This window comes from Patagioenas fasciata, chromosome 8 (assembly GCF_037038585.1).
Source record: "Patagioenas fasciata isolate bPatFas1 chromosome 8, bPatFas1.hap1, whole genome shotgun sequence".
NCBI classification, from domain to species: domain Eukaryota; kingdom Metazoa; phylum Chordata; class Aves; order Columbiformes; family Columbidae; genus Patagioenas; species Patagioenas fasciata.
In genome coordinates, this window is record NC_092527.1 from 3,481,256 (window position 1) to 3,499,860 (window position 18,605).

The window sequence follows — 18,605 nt, forward strand, 5'->3', positions numbered from 1 at the left end:
TGGCTTTCCTCCTCATCTCCAGATGAATGTGGTAGAAAACATAAATCAAAGAAACGTCCTTTGGCCTAGCCTTGCCTTGCCTTGCCTTATTTCCTTCTCATCCTGTTCTCTGTCCCAGCCTCTCTCACTAAGCCCTCGTCTGGCTGCATGTCTCTTCTTTCCTCTCTCCTTTTCTCAAACTCTCCTGCTTCCTGGCTTTCGTCTTTCAATTCCTCCCGTTTCAGTCCTGCAGCCCCGCACTAGTTTTTCCTCTTACCTCCCTTTGGCCTGCTCCCGTGCCTGTCTCCCTCTGTTCCATATCCTTCTTCCCGTCTTGTCTCTTGGAGACTTTTGGCCACTTTGGAGCCAAGTCTGGGGATGTTTTGGAAACTTTTCAGAGGCCTCGCTGGTGACAGGGGGGAGAGCAGGCAGTGACAGGCCCGGGGCTGACAGGCTCCCCCTCCCCTAGCGGGCGCTCGGCTGCCACACCCAGCTGATAGCCACCTTTTTCACAATGCCCGCTACCGTGGTGAGGATGCGGGCACTCTGCAGGTGACAGGGACCCAGCAGGTCTTGGTGTCAGCTCAGTTCTCCAAAGAAGCCGAATTCTGCAAATTGCTGCTTTTGCTCTTGAAATGATGTCATCAGGTGGGTGTTTTGGTGTAATAGACTGAAAACCAGAGCAGAAATGCTGAACTATTCCCATGATATGCATGGTCTCTGCACCAAACCACCATGACTCAGCCTAAGTACATCTGCCGCTTGTTCTTCTGTACTGCCAGCTGATTGCGGAAGTACAGTATAAAAACCATCTTTATGGAGAGATCTTTGTGGTTTAGGCTTAGTCTAAGTGTCTCAAGTAGCCGGGGCTTTTGTTTGGGCCTAATCCATAAGGTCTTATGGCTTTCCTCCTCATCTCCAGATGAATGTGGTAGAAAATATAAATCAAAGAAACGTCCTTTGGCCTAGCCTTGCCTTATTTCCTTCTCATCCTGTTCTCTGTCCCAGCCTCTCTCACTAAGCCCTCGTCTGGCTGCATGTCTCTTCTTTCCTCTCTCCTTTTCTCAAACTCTCCTGCTTCCTGGCTTTCGTCTTTCAATTCCTCCATTTCAGTCCTGCAGCCCCTCACTAGTTTTTCCTCTTACCTCCCTTTGGCCTGCTCCCGTGCCTGTCTCCCTCTGTTCCATATCCTTCTTCCCGACTTGTCTCTTGGAGACTTTTGGCCACTTTGCACCCAAGTCTGGGGATGTTTTGGAAACTTTTCAGAGGCCTCGCTGGTGACAGGGGGGAGAGCAGGCAGTGACAGGCCCGGGGCTGACAGGCTCCCCCTCCCCTAGCGGGCGCTCGGCTGCCACACCCAGCTGACATAGAACCTTTGTCACAATGCCCGCTACCGTGGTGAGGATGCGGGCACTCTGCAGGTGACAGGGACCCAGCAGGACTGGCTGTCAGCTCAGCAATTGCTCAGTTCTCCAAAGAAGCCGAATTCTGCAAATTGCTGCTTTTGCTCTTGAAATGATGTCATCAGGTGGGTGTTTTGGTGTAATACACTGAAAACCAGAGCAGAAATGCTGAACTATTCCCATGATATGCATGGTCTCTGCACCAAACCACCATGACTCAGCCTAAGTACATCTGCCGCTTGTTCTTCTGTACTGCCAGCTGATTGCGGATGTACAGTATAAAAACCATCTTTATGGAGAGATCTTTGTGGTTTAGGCTTAGTCTAAGTGTCTCAAGTAGCCGGGGCTTTTGTTTGGGCCTAATCCATAAGGTCTTATGGCTTTCCTCCTCATCTCCAGATGAATGTGGTAGAAAATATAAATCAAAGAAACGTCCTTTGGCCTAGCCTTGCCTTATTTCCTTCTCATCCTGTTCTCTGTCCCAGCCTCTCTCACTAAGCCCTCGTCTGGCTGTATGTCTCTTCTTTCCTCTCTCCTTTTCTCAAACTCTCCTGCTTCCTGGCTTTCGTCTTTCAATTCCTCCGTTTCAGTCCTGTAGCCCCGCACTAGTTTTTCCTCTTACCTCCCTTTGGCCTGCTCCCGTGCCTGTCTCCCTCTGTTCCATATCCTTCTTCCCGACTTGTCTCTTGGAGACTTTTGGCCACTTTGCACCCAAGTCTGGGGATGTTTTGGAAACTTTTCAGAGGCCTCGCTGGTGACAGGGGGGAGAGCAGGCAGTGACAGGCCCGGGGCTGACAGGCTCCCCCTCCCCTAGCGGGCGTTCGGCTGCCACACCCAGCTGACATAAAACCTTTGTCACAATGCCCGCTACCGTGGTGAGGATGCAGGCACTCTGCAGGTGACAGGGACCCAGCAGGACTTGCTGTCAGCTCAGCAATTGCTCAGTTCTCCAAAGAAGCCGAATTCTGCAAATTGCTGCTTTTGCTCTTGAAATGATGTCATCAGGTGGGTGTTTTGGTGTAATACACTGAAAACCAGAGCAGAAATGCTGAACTATTCCCATGATATGCATGGTCTCTGCACCAAACCACCATGACTCAGCCTAAGTACATCTGCCGCTTGTTCTTCTGTACTGCCAGAAGATTGTGGAAGTACAGTATAAAAACCATCTTTATGGAGAGATCTTTGTGGTTTAGGCTTAGTCTAAGTGTCTCAAGTAGCCGGGGCTTTTGTTTGGGCCTAATCCATAAGGTCTGATGGCTTTCCTCCTCATCTCCAGATGAATGTGGTAGAAAATATAAATCTAAGAAACGTCCTTTGGCCTAGCCTTGCCTTGCCTTGCCTTATTTCCTTCTCATCCTGTTCTCTGTCCCAGCCTCTCTCACTAAGCCCTCGTCTGGCTGCATGTCTCTTCTTTCCTCTCTCCTTTTCTCAAACTCTCCTGCTTCCTGGCTTTCGTCTTTCAATTCCTCCGTTTCAGTCCTGCAGCCCCGCACTAGTTTTTCCTCTTACCTCCCTTTGGCCTGCTCCCGTGCCTGTCTCCCTCTGTTCCATATCCTTCTTCCCGACTTGTCTCTTGGAGACTTTTGGCCACTTTGCACCCAAGTCTGGGGATGTTTTGGAAACTTTTCAGAGGCCTCGCTGGTGACAGGGGGGAGAGCAGGCAGTGACAGGCCCGGGGCTGACAGGCTCCCCCTCCCCTAGCGGGCGCTCGGCTGCCAAACCCAGCTGATAGCCACCTTTTTCACAATGCCCGCGACCGTGGTGAGGATGCGGGCACTCTGCAGGTGACAGGGACCCAGCAGGACTTGGTGTCAGCTCAGCAATTGCTCAGTTCTCCAAAGAAGCCGAATTCTGCAAATTGCTGCTTTTGCTCTTGAAATGATGTCATCAGGTGGGTGTTTTGGTGTAATACACTGAAAACTAGAGCAGAAATGCTGAACTATTCCCATGATATGCATGGTCTCTGCACCAAACCACCATGACTCAGCCTAAGTACATCTGCCGCTTGTTCTTCTGTACTGCCAGAAGATTGTGGAAGTACAGTATAAAAACCATCTTTATGGAGAGATCTTTGTGGTTTAGGCTTAGTCTAAGTGTCTCAAGTAGCCGGGGCTTTTGTTTGGGCCTAATCCATAAGGTCTGATGGCTTTCCTCCTCATCTCCAGATGAATGTGGTAGAAAATATAAATCAAAGAAACGTCCTTTGGCCTAGCCTTGCCTTATTTCCTTCTCATCCTGTTCTCTGTCCCAGCCTCTCTCACTAAGCCCTCGTCTGGCTGCATGTCTCTTCTTTCCTCTCTCCTTTTCTCAAACTCTCCTGCTTCCTGGCTTTCGTCTTTCAATTCCTCCTTTTCAGTCCTGCAGCCCCGCACTAGTTTTTCCTCTTACCTCCCTTTGGCCTGCTCCCGTGCCTGTCTCCCTCTGTTCCATATCCTTCTTCCTGACTTGTCTCTTGGAGACTTTTGGCCACTTTGGAGCCAAGTCTGGGGATGTTTTGGAAACTTTTCAGAGGCCTCGCTTGTGACAGGGGGAACAGCAGGCAGTGACAGGCCCGGGGCTGACAGGCTCCCCCTCCCCTAGCGGGCGCTCGGCTGCCACACCCAGCTGACATAGAACCTTTGTCACAATGCCCGCTACCGTGGTGAGGATGCGGGCACTCTGCAGGTGACAGGGACCCAGCAGGACTTGCTGTCAGCTCAGCAATTGCTCAGTTCTCCAAAGAAGCCGAATTCTGCAAATTGCTGCTTTTGCTCTTGAAATGATGTCATCAGGTGGGTGTTTTGGTGTAATACACTGAAAACCAGAGCAGAAATGCTGAACTATTCCCATGATATGCATGGTCTCTGCACCAAACCACCATGACTCAGCCTAAGTACATCTGCCGCTTGTTCTTCTGTACTGCCAGAAGATTGTGGAAGTACAGTATAAAAACCATCTTTATGGAGAGATCTTTGTGGTTTAGGCTTAGTCTAAGTGTCTCAAGTAGCCGGGGCTTTTGTTTGGGCCTAATCCATAAGGTCTGATGGCTTTCCTCCTCATCTCCAGATGAATGTGGTAGAAAATATAAATCTAAGAAACGTCCTTTGGCCTATCCTTGCCTTGCCTTGCCTTATTTCCTTCTCATCCTGTTCTCTGTCCCAGCCTCTCTCACTAAGCCCTCGTCTGGCTGCATGTCTCTTCTTTCCTCTCTCCTTTTCTCAAACTCTCCTGCTTCCTGGCTTTCGTCTTTCAATTCCTCCGTTTCAGTCTGTTGCTTTATCCATGTGAGCCACGGAACCTGACACACCAATATGATGTTCACAGAGTTCGCTTTAGTGTCGGACCGGGCTAGCTTTATAGCAAAGCTGCCCTGTCCACGTGCCTTACAACAATGTGATTGGTTGTAACTCGTGTTATACAATAACACGATAGGCTGCATGTACTGTCCACGCGCTCTGCACGCATGTGTCCGGCGATTGCTCACTCATTGTTACCTTCTAATGGTGCTCCTTTAGTCTCTTTTGTCTCTGGCTTCACCTCTCAGCCAGGCTGGCGACAACCCCATCCCCCTGGGGCGGGGGGGCTCTGCCACTACATCTCCCCCTCTTTTATTTAATATTAACAATATGCCGTATCGTGCTTTAAATACGGTGTGAAATACAGGGTAAGAACATTAAGGCTAATACAATTACAATTAACAAGAACAAACCTGTTTTCAATATTCCTTTTAACCAAACAAGGCATTCACCCCAAAAAACCCAGTATCTTCTGTTATTTTCTTGTTCTGCAATCTTCTATCTTTTTAATTTTTAAGTTCAAACAACACATACAATCAAAGTCTTCATAACTGTGAACATGTCCAATAACAAAAAATTAATTGCTGCTCTGTTTTACAAAGTGGTATTCTCAACATTGGCTACATTCGTTGCCTAAAGCGATAACATGTCTGAGGTTAAGGGTTGTCATCACTGCAATCGGTTTCTTCTCTGTTAGCTAGCCAAGGTCTCACCCACTTTGCTGGGATCCATGAATTTTTGTGGTTACCTGTAGAAACACAAGCATATCCCCTTCCCCAGGTTATTAGTGACATAGGACCTTCCCATTGTTGTGTTGTCGGATTAAACACACTAACCTTAGGCACATTTTCGGAAAAATCCTTGACATTTTTGATATGGTGCATAACAACTGGTTCCATTTCAGTTTCACTTTTAGGATTAAGCCAGTTCAGCACATACAATGCCTTCATCAATACCTCTTCTGGGCTCACACCAATTCCCCCTTGTTTTTTCAAAACAGACAAAAGATTTTTTAATGTACGGTGTGCACGCTCAATAATTGCTTGGCCAGTAGAATTATAAGGGATTCCAAACAGGTGCTGTACCTTCCACTGGGTGAGGAAGGCTGCAAGTCTGTCAGAGTGGTATGCAGGACCATTATCTGTTTTGATTTGTGTAGGGACACCCATGACAGCAAAAGCTTGTAGTAAATGACGTTTTACTGCCTTTGCATTTGCTGAGGTCAAGGCTGTAGCCCACAGCAGTCCTGAACAGGTATCTATGGAGACATGAATGTACTTTTGTCTGCCAAATGGTGCAAATTCAGCAATATCAGTTTGCCATAACTGACCTGGCTGCAAGCCCCGAGGATTTACTCCCTTTTGTTGGAGAGGGACTATGCGGGCACAATCAGGATAAGCTGCAATAATGGCTCGAGCTTGTTCCTTTGTAATTGTAAACTGCTTTCGGAGTGCTGCTGAGGATTGATGAAAGAATTCGTGAGCTTGTCTGGCTTGTTCAAAAGGGGATATATCTGCTACTGCCACAAGTTTGTCTATGATGCTGTTTCGTTCTACTAGACCACCTGGTATGTTAGTATGGCTTTTTATATGCATGGTAAATACTGGTGCTGTCCTATAATCTAATACGTTCCACAAATCTAACAATGCTTCAAACAACAAGGAATTGGAAACTCGCTGCAAAAGTGCTCTATGTATTCTTTGTACAATTCCCACAACATAAAGAGAAACTGTTACCAGATTAACTGGAGAGTTATGCCATTTTTGCAATGCTGCTAAGCATATTGAGGGCAGTTTCTTTTAATATGTCCTGTCTGTTTGCAAGTAAAACATGCTAGGCCACAAGAAGAAGGGCTTCCACCTTTCATTGCAGGCTTAAGTGCTGCAGCCAAGGCTGCAGCGTGGGCTTGAGCATGTATTTTTGCTTTTTCTATCTCCTGTTGCATAATTGGAACCCGTGTGCAAGCTTCCACCATCTCTGCTAAAGAAGCAGTTTTTCCTAAACCGGCTAATATCTGTTGGCATTGGGTGTTTGCATTCATCATAGCCAAATCTTTCCCCACAGCAGCTTTTGCCTCTGGAGTCACGTTAGGAGAGGCATCTATCACTTCTTTTAAACGATCTACAAACTTCATATATGGTTCCCCAGGATCCCACTCTATTGTAGAATAGGGTGGCACAGGGTTACCTCTATTTGGCAATTCTTTCACTGCCGCCAAGGCAAGCCCTTGCGTTTGCTGCAAAATCCTTGGATGAAGTGCTGCCTGAGTAGCACCATCCGCATATTGCCCACGACCCAGTAACTGGTCCATGCTAGCTAACCGCAACGGATCATCAGCTGGTAAACGAACATTTTCTAATACTGCCAATTCCACTTTCCCCTGCCACTTGTCCAAGAACAGCAAATACCCCGTTGGAGGAAGCAATAACTCCATCAATGCCCTAATATCTGTTTGAGTTAGTACTTGCTCCTTGAAAAATGAATTGATTAGCTGCATCACATGCTTATTATCCATACCATATTGCATAACTGCACTTTGCAATTGCTTAACCGTTTTCCAATCAAAAGGCGACCACTGCCTTTGTCCTCTATTATCTATGTGCACTGGCACTGCTGTAATACTACCAGGTAACATGATCCCTTCAATAGTTGCATCTCTGATTACTCCTTGCCAACGTTGCCCTGCATTATAAGAATGATCTCGAGGAATATCTCTACCCTGATGCACAGGAGCAGCACCCAAATTATCATTATTATCACTGCTATACAATTCCCTTGTGTTTCCCTGTGGATCAGTAAGTCGACGCATAATTGCAAACCGATCTGCTAACCCAGTCTCCAGCCCTTTTCCACATCGCGCTTTTAAATATTCATCTGCTTCTCTTACAGACCACATCCCATCTTCAACACATTGTCTAGCCCATTTTTGTATTCGCTCCCTTTTGATACGGAGCTCCTCCGGAGTGAGGTCTAATTCCACCCCCTCCCTTTCCTGTTTTCCCCGTTTTTCACATTCCCTGCCAATTGCCTCCAGCCCGTCCTTAATTGCATCTGACGCCTTTTTATATGCTATTAACCGCGAAGTTTTACTGTTACCGCCATCTAGTCGTTTCATAGCTTCTAGAACTTCGTGCATCTGGCTCTCCTGCCGTCTCAGTAAGTCCTTCAGGCTCTGCACGTGGCTCTCCTCCTGGAACTCAGGGCGATTCTGCGGTGCTCCGTCGTGGTGTTCCATCGGGTCCTCCGGCAAAGGCACGTCGGCTGGATTAACTTGTCCTGGCTTGTTGAAACTTGCCGGTTGCTGCCATTCGTTGTCGGAGCCAGGCAATGGCTCAACGGGCGTAGAGGGTATAATTTGCTCTCCGCCCCAGAACTCCAGATCTGATACGGGACATACCAGCGGTGTTGATTCTTCGGAGTTCTCGGAGGGTGGGCAGCTCGCGGCGGGCGGCTCCGAGGGGACGGCACACAGCTCCGGCTCCTCTGAGACTTCCTGCATTAGCTGCCTGACCTCCCGCCAGGGTCCGGCGAGATCGCAAGCCTCGCGGCTCCCCCTTGTAACCGCTTCCCATAGTTCGGTCCCTATGTCCTCCCATGTACCGGGAGAAAAAAATTCGTCCGTCGAACGAACACAGCCCTTACGCTGGGCGAATAGTAAAAGGCGCTCCACCGCGTCTTTTTCCAAAATTCTTCCTGTTCTTGCAGCCAGCTGCAGAATACTTCTCACTATTATTTTTTCTTCCACGGATGCCGGGTTTCCCATGCCACCTGCTTCTTCGTAGGCCTACTTTCCGCTATGATTGAGCGCTGGGCTGGTGTCGCCCCCAGGTGGCGTCCTCGCGTCTTCACTTCCGGCGATCTTGCTTCGATACGAAGTATCACGTCGGGGTCACCAAAGTGTTGCTTTATCCATGCGAGCCACGGAACCTGACACACCAATATGATGTTCACAGAGTTCGCTTTATTGTCGGACCGGGCTAGCTTTATAGCAAAGCTGCCCTGTCCACGCGCCTTACAACAATGTGATTGGTTGTAACTCGTGTTATACAATAACATGATAGGCTGCATGTACTGTCCACGCACTCTGCACGCATGTGTCCGGCGATTGCTCACTCATTGTTACCTTCTAATGGTGCTCCTTTAGTCTCTTTTGTCTCTGGCTTCACCTCTCAGCCAGGCTGGCGACAACCCCATCCCCCTGGGGCGGGGGGGGCTCTGCCACTACATCAGTCCTGCAGCCCCGCACTAGTTTTTTCCTCTTACCTCCCTTTGGCCTGCTCCCGTGCCTGTCTCCCTCTGTTCCATATCCTTCTTCCCGACTTGTCTCTTGGAGACTTTTGGCCACTTTGCACCCAAGTCTGGGGATGTTTTGGAAACTTTTCAGAGGCCTCGCTGGTGACAGGGGGGACAGCAGGCAGTGAAAGGCCCGGGGCTGACAGGCTCCCCCTCCCCTAGCGGGCGCTCGGCTGCCACACCCAGCTGACATAGAACCTTTGTCACAATGCCCGCTACCGTGGTGAGGATGCGGGCACTCTGCAGGTGACAGGGACCCAGCAGGACGTGGTGTCAGCTCAGCAATTGCTCAGTTCCCCAAAGAAGCCGAATTCTGCAAATTGCTGCTTTTGCTCTTGAAATGATGTCATCAGGTGGGTGTTTTGGTGTAATACACTGAAAACCAGAGCAGAAATGCTGAACTATTCCCATGATATGCATGGTCTCTGCACCAAACCACCATGACTCAGCCTAAGTACATCTGCCGCTTGTTCTTCTGTACTGCCAGAAGATTGTGGAAGTACAGTATAAAAACCATCTTTATGGAGAGATCTTTGTGGTTTAGGCTTAGTCTAAGTGTCTCAAGTAGCCGGGGCTTTTGTTTGGGCCTAATCCATAAGGTCTGATGGCTTTCCTCCTCATCTCCAGATGAATGTGGTAGAAAATATAAATCAAAGAAACGTCCTTTGGCCTAGCCTTGCCTTATTTCCTTCTCATCCTGTTCTCTGTCCCAGCCTCTCTCACTAAGCCCTCGTCTGGCTGCATGTCTCTTCTTTCCTCTCTCCTTTTCTCAAACTCTCCTGCTTCCTGGCTTTCGTCTTTCAATTCCTCCGTTTCAGTCCTGCAGCCCCGCACTAGTTTTTCCTCTTACCTCCCTTTGGCCTGCTCCCGTGCCTGTCTCCCTCTGTTCCATATCCTTCTTCCCGACTTGTCTCTTGGAGACTTTTGGCCACTTTGCACCCAAGTCTGGGGATGTTTTGGAAACTTTTCAGAGGCCTCGCTGGTGACAGGGGGGAGAGCAGGCAGTGACAGGCCCGGGGCTGACAGGCTCCCCCTCCCCTAGCGGGCGCTCGGCTGCCACACCCAGCTGATAGCCACCTTTTTCACAATGCCCGCTACCGTGGTGAGGATGCGGGCACTCTGCAGGTGACAGGGACCCAGCAGGACTTGGTGTCAGCTCAGCAATTGCTCAGTTCTCCAAAGAAGCTGAATTCTGCAAATTGCTGCTTTTGCTCTTGAAATGATGTCATCAGGTGGGTGTTTTGGTGTAATAGACTGAAAACCAGAGCAGAAATGCTGAACTATTCCCATGATATGCATGGTCTCTGCACCAAACCACCATGACTCAGCCTAAGTACATCTGCCGCTTGTTCTTCTGTACTGCCAGAAGATTGTAGAAGTACAGTATAAAAACCATCTTTATGGAGAGATCTTTGTGGTTTAGGCTTAGTCTAAGTGTCTCAAGTAGCCGGGGCTTTTGTTTGGGCCTAATCCATAAGGTCTGATGGCTTTCCTCCTCATCTCCAGATGAATGTGGTAGAAAATATAAATCTAAGAAACGTCCTTTGGCCTAGCCTTGCCTAGCCTTGCCTTATTTCCTTCTCATCCTGTTCTCTGTCCCAGCCTCTCTCACTAAGCCCTCGTCTGGCTGCATGTCTCTTCTTTCCTCTCTCCTTTTCTCAAACTCTCCTGCTTCCTGGCTTTCGTCTTTCAATTCCTCCGTTTCAGTCCTGCAGCCCCGCACTAGTTTTTCCTCTTACCTCCCTTTGGCCTGCTCCCGTGCCTGTCTCCCTCTGTTCCATATCCTTCTTCCCGACTTGTCTCTTGGAGACTTTTGGCCACTTTGCACCCAAGTCTGGGGATGTTTTGGAAACTTTTCAGAGGCCTCGCTGGTGACAGGGGGGAGAGCAGGCAGTGACAGGCCCGGGGCTGACAGGCTCCCCCTCCCCTAGCGGGCGCTCGGCTGCCACACCCAGCTGATAGCCACCTTTTTCACAATGCCCGCTACCGTGGTGAGGATGCGGGCACTCTGCAGGTGACAGGGACCCAGCAGGACTTGGTGTCAGCTCAGCAATTGCTCAGTTCTCCAAAGAAGCTGAATTCTGCAAATTGCTGCTTTTGCTCTTGAAATGATGTCATCAGGTGGGTGTTTTGGTGTAATAGACTGAAAACCAGAGCAGAAATGCTGAACTATTCCCATGATATGCATGGTCTCTGCACCAAACCACCATGACTCAGCCTAAGTACATCTGCCGCTTGTTCTTCTGTACTGCCAGAAGATTGTAGAAGTACAGTATAAAAACCATCTTTATGGAGAGATCTTTGTGGTTTAGGCTTAGTCTAAGTGTCTCAAGTAGCCGGGGCTTTTGTTTGGGCCTAATCCATAAGGTCTGATGGCTTTCCTCCTCATCTCCAGATGAATGTGGTAGAAAATATAAATCTAAGAAACGTCCTTTGGCCTAGCCTTGCCTTGCCTTGCCTTATTTCCTTCTCATCCTGTTCTCTGTCCCAGCCTCTCTCACTAAGCCCTCGTCTGGCTGCATGTCTCTTCTTTCCTCTCTCCTTTTCTCAAACTCTCCTGCTTCCTGGCTTTCGTCTTTCAATTCCTCCGTTTCAGTCCTGCAGCCCCGCACTAGTTTTTCCTCTTACCTCCCTTTGGCCTGCTCCCGTGCCTGTCTCCCTCTGTTCCATATCCTTCTTCCCGACTTGTCTCTTGGAGACTTTTGGCCACTTTGGAGCCAAGTCTGGGCATGTTTTGGAAACTTTTCAGAGGCCTCGCTGGTGACAGGGGGGACAGCAGGCAGTGACAGGCCCGGGGCTGACAGGCTCCCCCTCCCCTAGCGGGCGCTCGGCTGCCACACCCAGCTGACATAGAACCTTTGTCACAATGCCCGCTACTGTGCTGAGGACGCGGGCACTCTACAGGTGACAGGGACCCAGCAGGACGTGGTGTCAGCTCAGCAATTGCTCAGTTCCCCAAAGAAGCTGAATTCTGCAAATTGCTGCTTTTGCTCTTGAAATGATGTCATCAGGTGGGTGTTTTGGTGTAATACACTGAAAACCAGAGCAGAAATGCTGAACTATTCCCATGATATGCATGGTCTCTGCACCAAACCACCATGACTCAGCCTAAGTACATCTGCCGCTTGTTCTTCTGTACTGCCAGAAGATTGTGGAAGTACAGTATAAAAACCATCTTTATGGAGAGATCTTTGTGGTTTAGGCTTAGTCTAAGTGTCTCAAGTAGCCGGGGCTTTTGTTTGGGCCTAATCCATAAGGTCTGATGGCTTTCCTCCTCATCTCCAGATGAATGTGGTAGAAAATATAAATCAAAGAAACGTCCTTTGGCCTAGCCTTGCCTTATTTCCTTCTCATCCTGTTCTCTGTCCCAGCCTCTCTCACTAAGCCCTCGTCTGGCTGCATGTCTCTTCTTTCCTCTCTCCTTTTCTCAAACTCTCCTGCTTCCTGGCTTTCGTCTTTCAATTCCTCCATTTCAGTCCTGCAGCCCCGCACTAGTTTTTCCTCTTAACTCCCTTTGGCCTGCTCCCGTGCCTGTCTCCCTCTGTTCCATATCCTTCTTCCCGACTTGTCTCTTGGAGACTTTTGGCCACTTTGGAGCCAAGTCTGGGCATGTTTTGGAAACTTTTCAGAGGCCTCGCTGGTGACAGGGGGGACAGCAGGCAGTGACAGGCCCGGGGCTGACAGGCTCCCCCTCCCCTAGCGGGCGCTCGGCTGCCACACCCAGCTGACATAGAACCTTTGTCACAATGCCCGCTACCGTGGTGAGGATGCGGGCACTCTGCAGGTGACAGGGACCCAGCAGGACTTGGTGTCAGCTCAGCAATTGCTCAGTTCTCCAAAGAAGCCGAATTCTGCAAATTGCTGCTTTTGCTCTTGAAATGATGTCATCAGGTGGGTGTTTTGGTGTAATACACTGAAAACCAGAGCAGAAATGCTGAACTATTCCCATGATATGCATGGTCTCTGCACCAAACCACCATGACTCAGCCTAAGTACATCTGCCGCTTGTTCTTCTGTACTGCCAGAAGATTGTGGAAGTACAGTATAAAAACCATCTTTATGGAGAGATCTTTGTGGTTTAGGCTTAGTCTAAGTGTCTCAAGTAGCCGGGGCTTTTGTTTGGGCCTAATCCATAAGGTCTGATGGCTTTCCTCCTCATCTCCAGATGAATGTGGTAGAAAATATAAATCAAAGAAACGTCCTTTGGCCTAGCCTTGCCTTATTTCCTTCTCATCCTGTTCTCTGTCCCAGCCTCTCTCACTAAGCCCTCGTCTGGCTGCATGTCTCTTCTTTCCTCTCTCCTTTTCTCAAACTCTCCTGCTTCCTGGCTTTCGTCTTTCAATTCCTCCGTTTCAGTCCTGCAGCCCCGCACTAGTTTTTCCTCTTACCTCCCTTTGGCCTGCTCCCGTGCCTGTCTCCCTCTGTTCCATATCCTTCTTCCTGACTTGTCTCTTGGAGACTTTTGGCCACTTTGGAGCCAAGTCTGGGGATGTTTTGGAAACTTTTCAGAGGCCTCGCTGGTGACAGGGGGGACAGCAGGCAGTGACAGGCCCGGGGCTGACAGGCTCCCCCTCCCCTAGCGGGCGCTCGGCTGCCACACCCAGCTGACATAGAACCTTTGTCACAATGCCCGCTACCGTGGTGAGGATGCGGGCACTCTGCAGGTGACAGGGACCCAGCAGGACTTGGTGTCAGCTCAGCAATTGCTCAGTTCTCCAAAGAAGCCGAATTCTGCAAATTGCTGCTTTTGCTCTTGAAATGATGTCATCAGGTGGGTGTTTTGGTGTAATACACTGAAAACCAGAGCAGAAATGCTGAACTATTCCCATGATATGCATGGTCTCTGCACCAAACCACCATGACTCAGCCTAAGTACATCTGCCGCTTGTTCTTCTGTACTGCCAGAAGATTGTGGAAGTACAGTATAAAAACCATCTTTATGGAGAGATCTTTGTGGTTTAGGCTTAGTCTAAGTGTCTCAAGTAGCCGGGGCTTTTGTTTGGGCCTAATCCATAAGGTCTGATGGCTTTCCTCCTCATCTCCAGATGAATGTGGTAGAAAATATAAATCAAAGAAACGTCCTTTGGCCTAGCCTTGCCTTATTTCCTTCTCATCCTGTTCTCTGTCCCAGCCTCTCTCACTAAGCCCTCGTCTGGCTGCATGTCTCTTCTTTCCTCTCTCCTTTTCTCAAACTCTCCTGCTTCCTGGCTTTCGTCTTTCAATTCCTCCGTTTCAGTCCTGCAGCCCCGCACTAGTTTTTCCTCTTACCTCCCTTTGGCCTGCTCCCGTGCCTGTCTCCCTCTGTTCCATATCCTTCTTCCCGACTTGTCTCTTGGAGACTTTTGGCCACTTTGCACCCAAGTCTGGGGATGTTTTGGAAACTTTTCAGAGGCCTCGCTGGTGACAGGGGGGACAGCAGGCAGTGACAGGCCCGGGGCTGACAGGCTCCCCCTCCCCTAGCGGGCGCTCGGCTGCCACACCCAGCAGATAGCCACCTTTTTCACAATGCCCGCTGCCGTGGTGAGGATGCGGGCACTCTGCAGGTGACAGGGACCCAGCAGGACTTGGTGTCAGCTCAGCAATTGCTCAGTTCTCCAAAGAAGCTGAATTCTGCAAATTGCTGCTTTTGCTCTTGAAATGATGTCATCAGGTGGGTGTTTTGGTGTAATACACTGAAAACCAGAGCAGAAATGCTGAACTATTCCCATGATATGCATGGTCTCTGCACCAAACCACTATGACTCAGCCTAAGTACATCTGCCGCTTGTTCTTCTGTACTGCCAGAAGATTGTAGAAGTACAGTATAAAAACCATCTTTATGGAGAGATCTTTGTGGTTTAGGCTTAGTCTAAGTGTCTCAAGTAGCCGGGGCTTTTGTTTGGGCCTAATCCATAAGGTCTGATGGCTTTCCTCCTCATCTCCAGATGAATGTGGTAGAAAATATAAATCTAAGAAACGTCCTTTGGCCTAGCCTTGCCTTGCCTTGCCTTATTTCCTTCTCATCCTGTTCTCTGTTCCAGCCTCTCTCACTAAGCCCTCGTCTGGCTGCATGTCTCTTCTTTCCTCTCTCCTTTTCTCAAACTCTCCTGCTTCCTGGCTTTCGTCTTTCAATTCCTCCGTTTCAGTCCTGCAGCCCCGCACTAGTTTTTCCTCTTACCTCCCTTTGGCCTGCTCCCGTGCCTGTCTCCCTCTGTTCCATATCCTTCTTCCCGACTTGTCTCTTGGAGACTTTTGGCCACTTTGGAGCCAAGTCTGGGGATGTTTTGGAAACTTTTCAGAGGCCTCGCTGGTGACAGGGGGGACAGCAGGCAGTGACAGGCCCGGGGCTGACAGGCTCCCCCTCCCCTAGCGGGCGCTCGGCTGCCACACCCAGCTGACATAGAACCTTTGTCACAATGCCCGCTACCGTGGTGAGGATGCGGGCACTCTGCAGGTGACAGGGACCCAGCAGGACTTGGTGTCAGCTCAGCAATTGCTCAGTTCTCCAAAGAAGCCGAATTCTGCAAATTTCTGCTTTTGCTCTTGAAATGATGTCATCAGGTGGGTGTTTTGGTGTAATACACTGAAAACCAGAGCAGAAATGCTGAACTATTCCCATGATATGCATGGTCTCTGCACCAAACCACCATGACTCAGCCTAAGTACATCTGCCGCTTGTTCTTCTGTACTGCCAGAAGATTGTGGAAGTACAGTATAAAAACCATCTTTATGGAGAGATCTTTGTGGTTTAGGCTTAGTCTAAGTGTCTCAAGTAGCCGGGGCTTTTGTTTGGGCCTAATCCATAAGGTCTGATGGCTTTCCTCCTCATCTCCAGATGAATGTGGTAGAAAATATAAATCAAAGAAACGTCCTTTGGCCTAGCCTTGCCTTGCCTTGCCTTATTTCCTTCTCATCCTGTTGTCTTTCCCAGCCTCTCTCACTAAGCCCTCGTCTGGCTGCATGTCTCTTCTTTCCTCTCTCCTTTTCTCAAACTCTCCTGCTTCCTGGCTTTCGTCTTTCAATTCCTCCATTTCAGTCCTGCAGCCCCGCACTAGTTTTTCCTCTTACCTCCCTTTGGCCTGCTCCCGTGCCTGTCTCCCTCTGTTCCATATCCTTCTTCCCGACTTGTCTCTTGGAGACTTTTGGCCACTTTGGAGCCAAGTCTGGGGATGTTTTGGAAACTTTTCAGAGGCCTCGCTGGTGACAGGGGGGACAGCAGGCAGTGACAGGCCCGAGGCTGACAGGCTCCCCCTCCCCTAGCGGGCGCTCGGCTGCCACACCCAGCTGACATAGAACCTTTGTCACAATGCCCGCTACTGTGGTGAGGACGCGGGCACTCTACAGGTGACAGGGACCCAGCAGGACGTGGTGTCAGCTCAGCAATTGCTCAGTTCCCCAAAGAAGCTGAATTCTGCAAATTGCTGCTTTTGCTCTTGAAATGATGTCATCAGGTGGGTGTTTTGGTGTAATACACTGAAAACCAGAGCAGAAATGCTGAACTATTCCCATGATATGCATGGTCTCTGCACCAAACCACCATGACTCAGCCTAAGTACATCTGCCGCTTCTTCTTCTGTACTGCCAGAAGATTGTGGAAGTACAGTATAAAAACCATCTTTATGGAGAGATCTTTGTGGTTTAGGCTTAGTCTAAGTGTCTCAAGTAGCCGGGGCTTTTGTATGGGCCTAATCCATAAGGTCTGATGGCTTTCCTCCTCATCTCCAGATGAATGTGGTAGAAAATATAAATCAAAGAAACGTCCTTTGGCCTAGCCTTGCCTTATTTCCTTCTCATCCTGTTCTCTGTCCCAGCCTCTCTCACTAAGCCCTCGTCTGGCTGCATGTCTCTTCTTTCCTCTCTCCTTTTCTCAAACTCTCCTGCTTCCTGGCTTTCGTCTTTCAATTCCTCCGTTTCAGTCCTGCAGCCCCGCACTAGTTTTTCCTCTTACCTCCCTTAGGCCTGCTCCCGTGCCTGTCTCCCTCTGTTCCATATCCTTCTTCCTGACTTGTCTCTTGGAGACTTTTGGCCACTTTGGAGCCAAGTCTGGGCATGTTTTGGAAACTTTTCAGAGGCCTCGCTGGTGACAGGGGGGACAGCAGGCAGTGACAGGCCCGGGGCTGACAGGCTCCCCCTCCCCTAGCGGGCGCTCGGCTGCCACACCCAGCTGACATAGAACCTTTGTCACAATGCCCGCTACCGTGGTGAGGATGCGGGCACTCTGCAGGTGACAGGGACCCAGCAGGACTTGGTGTCAGCTCAGCAATTGCTCAGTTCTCCAAAGAAGCCGAATTCTGCAAATTGCTGCTTTTGCTCTTGAAATGATGTCATCAGGTGGGTGTTTTGGTGTAATACACTGAAAACCAGAGCAGAAATGCTGAACTATTCCCATGATATGCATGGTCTCTGCACCAAACCACCATGACTCAGCCTAAGTACATCTGCCGCTTGTTCTTCTGTACTGCCAGAAGATTGTGGAAGTACAGTATAAAAACCATCTTTATGGAGAGATCTTTGTGGTTTAGGCTTAGTCTAAGTGTCTCAAGTAGCCAGGGCTTTTGTTTGGGCCTAATCCATAAGGTCTGATGGCTTTCCTCCTCATCTCCAGATGAATGTGGTAGAAAATATAAATCAAAGAAACGTCCTTTGGCCTAGCCTTGCCTTATTTCCTTCTCATCCTGTTCTCTGTCCCAGCCTCTCTCACTAAGCCCTCGTCTGGCTGCATGTCTCTTCTTTCCTCTCTCCTTTTCTCAAACTCTCCTGCTTCCTGGCTTTCGTCTTTCAATTCCTCCGTTTCAGTCCTGCAGCCCCGCACTAGTTTTTCCTCTTACCTCCCTTTGGCCTGCTCCCGTGCCTGTCTCCCTCTGTTCCATATCCTTCTTCCCGACTTGTCTCTTGGAGACTTTTGGCCACTTTGGAGCCAAGTCTGGGCATGTTTTGGAAACTTTTCAGAGGCCTCGCTGGTGACAGGGGGGACAGCAGGCAGTGACAGGCCCGGGGCTGACAGGCTCCCCCTCCCCTAGCGGGCGCTCGGCTGCCACACCCAGCTGACATAGAACCTTTGTCACAATGCCCGCTACCGTGGTGAGGATGCGGGCACTCTGCAGGTGACAGGGACCCAGCAGGACTTGGTGTCAGCTCAGCAATTGCTCAGTTCTCCAAAGAAGCCGAATTCTGCAAATTGCTGCTTTTGCTCTTGAAATGATGTCATCAGGTGGGTGTTTTGGTGTAATACACTGAAAACCAGAGCAGAAATGCTGAACTATTCCCATGATATGCATGGTCTCTGCACCAAACCACCATGACTCAGCCTAAGTACATCTGCCGCTTGTTCTTCTGTACTGCCAGAAGATTGTGGAAGTACAGTATAAAAACCATCTTTATGGAGAGATCTTTGTGGTTTAGGCTTAGTCTAAGTGTCTCAAGTAGCCGGGGCTTTTGTTTGGGCCTAATCCATAAGGTCTGATGGCTTTCCTCCTCATCTCCAGATGAATGTGGTAGAAAATATAAATCAAAGAAACGTCCTTTGGCCTAGCCTTGCCTTATTTCCTTCTCATCCTGTTCTCTGTCCCAGCCTCTCTCACTAAGCCCTCGTCTGGCTGCATGTCTCTTCTTTCCTCTCTCCTTTTCTCAAACTCTCCTGCTTCCTGGCTTTCGTCTTTCAATTCCTCCGTTT

At 49.4% G+C, this 18,605-nt stretch overlaps 1 protein-coding gene across 1 annotated transcript; it reads right to left on the reverse strand.

Annotated features, from left to right (window-relative positions):
• Positions 1-5,208: 5,208 nt before the first annotated feature.
• LOC139828477 (uncharacterized) lies at positions 5,209-8,814 on the reverse strand. Its single transcript, XM_071811540.1, has 2 exons — positions 7,757-8,814; positions 5,209-5,408 (listed from the first exon to the last, which is right to left on the reverse strand). The coding sequence occupies exons 1-2, from the start codon at positions 8,421-8,423 to the stop codon at positions 5,317-5,319; spliced, it is 759 nt and encodes a 252-aa protein (XP_071667641.1). The 5' UTR covers positions 8,424-8,814; the 3' UTR covers positions 5,209-5,316.
• Between the last annotated feature and the right edge of the window lie 9,791 nt (positions 8,815-18,605).